Source organism: Austrofundulus limnaeus, unplaced genomic scaffold (genome assembly GCF_001266775.1).
Source record: "Austrofundulus limnaeus strain Quisiro unplaced genomic scaffold, Austrofundulus_limnaeus-1.0 Scaffold249, whole genome shotgun sequence".
In the NCBI taxonomy this organism is placed as follows: domain Eukaryota; kingdom Metazoa; phylum Chordata; class Actinopteri; order Cyprinodontiformes; family Rivulidae; genus Austrofundulus; species Austrofundulus limnaeus.
The window spans coordinates 36,439-43,504 of NW_013952651.1; the positions used below are offsets into that span (position 1 = coordinate 36,439).

The following is a 7,066-nucleotide window of genomic DNA, read 5'->3' on the forward strand; positions in this document are numbered from 1 at the left end:
CAAGCTGTGATGGCTGAGTGGTTAAGGCGTTGGAYTCGAAATCCAATGGGGTTTCCCCGCGCAGGTTCAAACCCTACTCACAGCGACTTCATGTAAAAGGCCAAGAGTATACAGTAGAAGTGTTCATGAAATGCTGCTTTGTTCCAGGGGAAAAGATTAAACAGTGTCTCTAATAAAAAAAAGGCAGATTTTGTTGTAGGATGTGATTGTGCAGGAAAGATTTCCTGCTGTGATGGGTGCTACAGCTACCTGCTGTTTCTGACAGCAAATAACCACACATTCTGAAGAAACTGTGAAAGGCTGGTGTAAATCTTTATAAAACAGCTTCCCAAACTACAGTGGAAATTGTTAAATTGGAGCTGATTTAGTTTGGTCTTAAATTTGCATGTTTTATTCTTGTTGATGGATCTACTGAATCATTTTGCAAAATTCACTAGGAATAAAAAAAAACATATAATCACTGACAGTGAGACAGAGTGTTTGTGGTTCTGGTGATATTATTATTTTTTTTATCTATCTGTTCTTCAGGATGGAGCAACACCTTTTCAACCCTCATCAGACCCATTAAACCCTGGGATTCTGCAGCATCGTCCCCTGAAGATGCAGAAAATTCAAGTATGTTTTTCCAGACAGAAGTTTGAAGTGCTTCAACCTCACATATGCTACATACATCCAATAAAGTTTTTTTTATCATTACCTAAACTTCAAGAACATCTTAAAAAGAATAATTTGGACCCTAATGTTCTGTCAAACTTTAGGCCAGTTTCAAAGCTGCCTTTTCTTTCTAAAAATTCGGAGAAGGTGGTTTATCTTCAGCTGCAGGACCACTTAGAGCTGCTGCTATTCATGAGAAGTTTCAGTCTGGTTTTATGTCATGCCATAGTATGGAAACAGCACTTCTCAGGGTGTGCAATGATTTGTGTTTAACTATTGATTCTGGTGCTTCTGGTGTTTTAATCCTTCTTGATCTCACCGCTGCCTTCGACTTGGTGAATCGTGGAGTTTTATAATCAAATCTGGAACAGTTTGTTGGTGTGAAAGGCACAGCTCTTAAATGGTGTGAATTCTACTTGTTGGACAGGAATTTTTTTTTCAAAAAGGGGAGTTTCTGTACTCAGAGGCCCCTCTCAGATGCGAGGTTCCTCAAGGCTCAATATTGGGCCCCATTTTGTTTTCTATTTATTTGCTTCCTCTGAGGGTCCATTTTCAGGAAATATGATGTATCGTTTTATTTTTATGCAGATGACATTCATATCTATTTGCCTTTGAGATCTGATGGAGCTCAGAGGACTTAGAACCTGCAGAACTGTCTAAGGGATGATAAATCTTGGAAGGAGCTGAACTTTCTTTGTTTAAATGAAGATAAAACAGAGATCCTGAAATTTGGATAAACAGACCTACTGGCAGGATTAAACAGTCCTGTTGGCCCTTTGGACTGTGATTTTATTAAGAATCTTGAGGTGACTTTGGACAACAATTTTAAATTTAACAGACAGGTCAGTGCAGTGGTCAGATCCAGTTTTTATCATTTAAGGCTCATCTGTAAAGTGGAGCCTTTCCCCATGATGCCCTTGTGAGGGTTATTTATGTTTTTATCTTTTCTAGTCTGGACTACTGCAATTCACTTTATAGTGGAATTGACCAGTCTCTTTTCCACCGTCTCCAACTGGTCCAAAATTCAGCAGCGGGTTTGTTAACGGGGACAAGACGTTGTGAGCATATTACCCCTGTTCTACGCTCTCTTCACTGGCTGCCTGTTCCTTTTAGGATTGATTTTAAAGTTCTACTTTTGGTTTTTAAATGTCTAAATGGTTTGGCACCTTCTTATCTGTCTGACGCTATACATCGCTACCATCCCGGTAGAGCTCTGAGATCTGAAGATCAGATGCTCTTGGTGGTTCCCAGGACTCGCCTGGTGACTAAAGGCGACAGAGCCTTCTCAGCCGTAGCTCCTAAACTCTGGAACAAGCTTCCTCCCTCTGTGAGGTCTGCCAGATCACTGGATGATTTTAAATGTCTGTTTTTTTCACGTTTTCGTATTTTTTTTTCTACGTACGGATGTGTTTACTTGATTTTATCTTATTGTATTTTTATTCTGTTGTGCAGCACTTTGGTTGCCATTGGCTGTGTAAAGTGCTGTACAAATAAAGTTTTGATTAATTGATTGAACAGTTTGAGCATTACCTTAAATATTTGTCTTCAGTTTGACTTTATTTTCCAACAGGTACCAGTAGTTTGGAGGTGAAAGAGAATCAGGATGAGAAAACCCTGGAGGAGCAGGACTTTTTAAGAAAATATCATCCCTCAACCTTTTGCACTTTTTCTAGATGTGAACAAAGAACATTAAAGAGGCAGCAGCTCCTGGTGGATGGAAGGGACGGACAGCTCCACCAGAACCACTTGACTAAAAGGTCGTCCTGGGCAGTGGCTCAGAAGAGCGCGGTGGTTCAGCTGAATGAGTTACGACCAGGTCTGAGGTATGAGATCGTGTCAAAAACTGGCCCACTGCATGCCCCGGTGTTCTCTGTAGCTGTGGAGGTTAACGGTTTTCACTTTGAGGCTCGAGGACCCACCAAAAAACAGGCAAAGATGAGGGTCGCCGAGCTGGCTCTCCAGTCCTTCGTCCAGTTTCCCAACACCTCCCAGGCTCACACCACCATGGAGAGGTTCACCAGCACAGCTGTGGACTTCACAGCTGACAAACTGGAGCTGCCTGATGCCTTCCTCACAGGGTTTGAATCCTCGCTGCTCGGAAACTACAACCTCCTTCACTGCGATACAACGAAGACCGAGGTCCGAACCCACATCTACAGTCCCAAACGGACCATTCAGTTCACTCTGGATTTAGTTTCCTCAACAAATCCAAGGAGACCCCCTGTCAGCACCGCGCTGTTGAAGCACCTGAGTCCAGTAGCGTTGCTCAGTGAGCTGAGACCAGGACTCAGATACACGTGTCAGGTTGAAAAGGTTCACGGCAGACCCATGAGGAATTTTATTATGGTGGTCAGGCTGGAGGGGAGGGTGTTCGAGGGCTGTGGTCACAGTAAAAGACGGGCCAAAGCTCAGGCAGCAGCAGAAGTCCTGCAGTCTCTTTACAGCACAAGTCTGGGACCAGAGAGGGACCTGATGGGCCTCCAGGGAAGCAGGACCAAAAACCAGCTGCCTCAGGTGAGTTCGTCTGAATTTAAAATGCCCAGTGTTGGGCACAGTTTCCCCCCAAAGCACTAAAGCACTAATAAGGGAACTAGGATTTTTGCTAATTTCTTGATTCATTAGTGGATTAGCACTTTCTAAATTTATAAGCACTAATTGAGTTCTTTAAATATTACTGATGAACATTGTTGTCAACAGCTGAGGGTGAATGCTGTCAGACATGTTGTCATATATGTGTCACTTCTTCACTAGATCAGTGGTTTTCAAACTTTTTTGCTTCCAACCCACAAAACAACAGCTGCAGACACTCCTGACCCCAGATATTACTTGTTTACGTAGCAAACTTTGTTAATAACTCTGTTAAACATGGGAATAAGAACTATAAACAAACCTAATAACTATAATCTTTAGTCATTTATGAATATTTACAAAAATTGCAATAATCATGATGAAAATACTCCATTAGCATTATTTTTTTTTGCTTTTAAACTGATGTCTGGAAGTCATCTGGGGACCCTCACTTGATGTTTTGTGACCCACAAGGAGGTCCCGACCCCAACTTTGGGAACCACTACACCAGATGAAATATTAACAATATTCTGCACACAGAAAATATTTTTATGTTGACTCTGAGGAACGTTCCATGGGTCAGATGAGTTTTTAGTGTTTTAGAATTAGCTTTGCTAAATTTTTAAGTGTGTTAGTGCTTTAGAATTAGGGGACCTAAATATTAAAGTTAGTGCTTTAGGGTTAGTGCAACTAATTTTTAGATTAGTGCTGCCCACCTCTGAAAATGCCTTTCAAAAGTTTTCACCCCTCTTGGTAACTTCATTGCCTCACAAACAGGTCAGTGCTGCAGCCTCATAATCCTGAGGTTGTAGGTTGAAATCCAGATTGCACAGGAAGGTCATTTAAAAGAGACAACACTGTTCATGATATAATTTCTGAAGGAAATATGATTCACAGCAAAGGAGCATAAAACATGCACACAAACGTTTTCACTTTCAAACAACTTAAAACAAGTTTGTTTCCCCTAAATTCGTTAATCTGGAGAATTATTGCTTTAATAAGAAAATCCAATTAAATTSCAGGTTGTAAGGCAAACCACTTATAAATGAAGATGGAAGAAAACTTTTTCGAGACCTGAAGGTTTATTTTACAAAGTTAGAAGCGTTTTWTATCTGTAAATTCTTGAAAATCAAATGTAAAAGCATGCTTTTCTGAACTCTGCAAAAATGTGTCTTGTTAAGATTAAACTGAATATTTAAAGTGAATAACTCGAGGATAAAGAAAAGAAAAGATAACCTCCGACATGCTGAAGTGTTCACACATTCTAGAACAAATTTTCCCCACCTGGAGTCAGTGTCATCTCTCCACCGTCCAGCACAAACCGGTCTGAGGTGTGCAGGGAGTGTGCCGTGCATCAGAACCATCATGTCCCGAGGCCTGAGAGCTGCACGGCGTTCTGCACGCATGTCTGCAGCATCCAAACAACTTCATTATGTTTCAAATCGTCCTCCACGTCTTCCTCTGCCATGCTTTACGAACACAAGCAGATCCTTCGCCTCAGATCCACTTCCAGGAACCGAGGTGGAGTGTTGCTCCACTGTGGCAAAGATAATAGAAGAAAAGAGACATAAAGATGTTTTATTACACCCTGAGGGACGTTTAATGTCAGAATTCATTGAAAAACAGATAAAAAAGGCAGCAAGTCTACAAACTTTTACACCAAATCCTAATAAGAGAGTAACCTCTTCTACAGAACCCCCTCCCTCCTCTTCCTCCTTCGATCCTGTCTGTCAGCGGCATTAATGAACATTATTACAGCGCATTAGGGATGAAGGAGGAGCAGCAGATAGGAGACAGAGCTGGAGCAGGAAGGAGGTGTGAAGAGCGTAACAATCTCACACATAATTGTTTAACACGTTCATCATACGTGACCTTGTGCCACTCTCATCCAGAAAGCACCGAGCGCGGGAGAATAGGATGTAAAAAGACAAAAATTGAAATTTTAGGTTGGTAATGAGATTCAGCTCTAACGCTCTGCTTCACATGCAGAGCAGAGGAGTTTAAATACATGAAATCACTGTTATTCTCAATTATAAAACCAAATGCTAGATATAAAATGATAATTATTATCAACTTATTTATTTATTTCATTATCAGTGAATCAGCTTAGCCATCACAAGTAAATAAATAAATATCTCAAAATAAGCATCAACTACAACTAAATCCAATAAGGACATGTTTTTTAAACAAAGCACACCCGTTTTGTTTCTGTTTCTAACATTGTTTGCTCTGCAGTTCTTCACAGACTCCATCTCCCACTTAGTGAAGGAGAAATACTCCCAGCTGACTGACAGCTGCTCCTCTACCTCACAGCTTCATCACAAGGTTCTGGCAGGAGTGGTGATGACCAGAGGTGAGCGGATGAARGGCAGAACTCAGACCTGAACGTGAAAACACTTTATCTTTCTTCATCTGTTTTCTGGTTGTTGTTTTTTTCCTTTTGGTTTATGTTCTTATTCATTTTTCATCTTGATGTTCTCAGTTTTATTTGTCTCAAAATCACCTCAGACTCATCTTCATCCTCTCCCTTATCAGGTTGATTGCCTGAATATTATATTATATTGTATTATTTATTTATTATTATATATTTTTTATTATAGTATTTATTATATTATTATATTATTTATATTATATTATTTAAGAAAAGCTGCAGAAAACACATGATTTAACCCATTTTGTCACATTTTCCTTTGAATTTAGCTAATCTAAAGTGAAACAGGAAGTGACATCAAAGGGGAACTCTTTAAGAAAGAAAACTCCCTGGTCTTTGTTTATGAAAACAATGCTTTTTAAACTCTGAATCTTCTTCATCTCTCTCTTATAGGGGTTAAAATAATTTAAAGAAACATCAGAAAATTCCCTGCTGTCTGTGTTGTCAGCCGTTGTAGCAAAGCTCTGTTTACATGCAGACATCCCCCTTTGACATCACTTCCTGTTCCTTCACAATAAAATATCTCAACAACTGTTCATCTCAGCAGCAGGAAATTAATTTTGCAATTTGCTAATAATGTTATCTTTCCAATAATGCCTTTATATTTATTTAAAAAATGTTATGTCCCAGGCACTTTAAAGCATCTAAGTAAATGTGTTCCCCTCAGGTTTTGACGTCAGATCAGCCCGGGTCGTGTCTCTGGCCACAGGGACAAAGTGTCTGAACCTGGACCACCTGGGTGGGCTYGGCTGTTCTCTCAGTGACTGCCACGCTGAAGTCCTCAGCCGACGAGCGCTGCTTCGGTTCTTCTACAACCAGCTGGAGCTGCTGCTGCGGTACAGTCAGCGTTTCTCTTTTGATTTGAGCAGATGCTGCTGTAAACATGTTCTGTCAACAGTTCAGTTTGTGACAATCAAAATCTACTTTTAAAATAATTTCCTTAGATTGTTGTTTAATCAATTTAAATTGTACATATCTAATTAGTTTTTATGGTTAGTTTTAAGTTGTTTTTGATCAAATGATGAATAGATTAGCCTTGATGAGTAGACCTTATATACAGATGTCAAAGACTCTAATTGATATAAAATACAGCTGACTTTTTGAGACAAGGATAAAAGAAGAATTTGTGAGTTAATTAACTTTGTTTTGCCTGTTGTCACTGTACGCCTACATTATGTAACATTTACACTGAAACAAACTGGGATTTTAAAACCTTTGTTGAAAACAACAACTGTAGAAAATACATCTTAAACACTTTTATGTTTTAAACTATAAAACTGTCATGAATACCCAACACCCTTTTAAGTGTAAACTTAATTTCACCATCTTAATATAATCTGTACAGCAAGTAAAATAAGTATTGAACATGTCACCATTTTCTCAGTAAATATATTACTAGAGGTGCTAATGACA

At 39.5% G+C, this 7,066-nt stretch overlaps 1 protein-coding gene and 1 non-coding gene across 2 annotated transcripts in view; both read left to right on the forward strand.

Moving 5' to 3' along the window:
• Positions 1 to 3: 3 nt before the first annotated feature.
• Positions 4 to 85, forward strand: trnas-cga (transfer RNA serine (anticodon CGA)). Its single transcript has one exon. It is a non-coding gene; the product is annotated as a tRNA-Ser (tRNA).
• A 443-nt stretch (positions 86 to 528) lies between these two features.
• The window catches only part of LOC106525939 (double-stranded RNA-specific editase B2), a gene marked incomplete at its 5' end in the record, with an annotated part of 12,179 nt that continues 5,641 nt past the window's right edge, over positions 529 to 7,066 (forward strand). Inside the window, 4 exon segments of the mRNA XM_014020340.1 lie at positions 529 to 615; positions 2,225 to 3,168; positions 5,458 to 5,575; positions 6,321 to 6,489. Of these exon segments, the coding sequence (XP_013875794.1) occupies positions 529 to 615; positions 2,225 to 3,168; positions 5,458 to 5,575; positions 6,321 to 6,489 (1,318 nt within the window).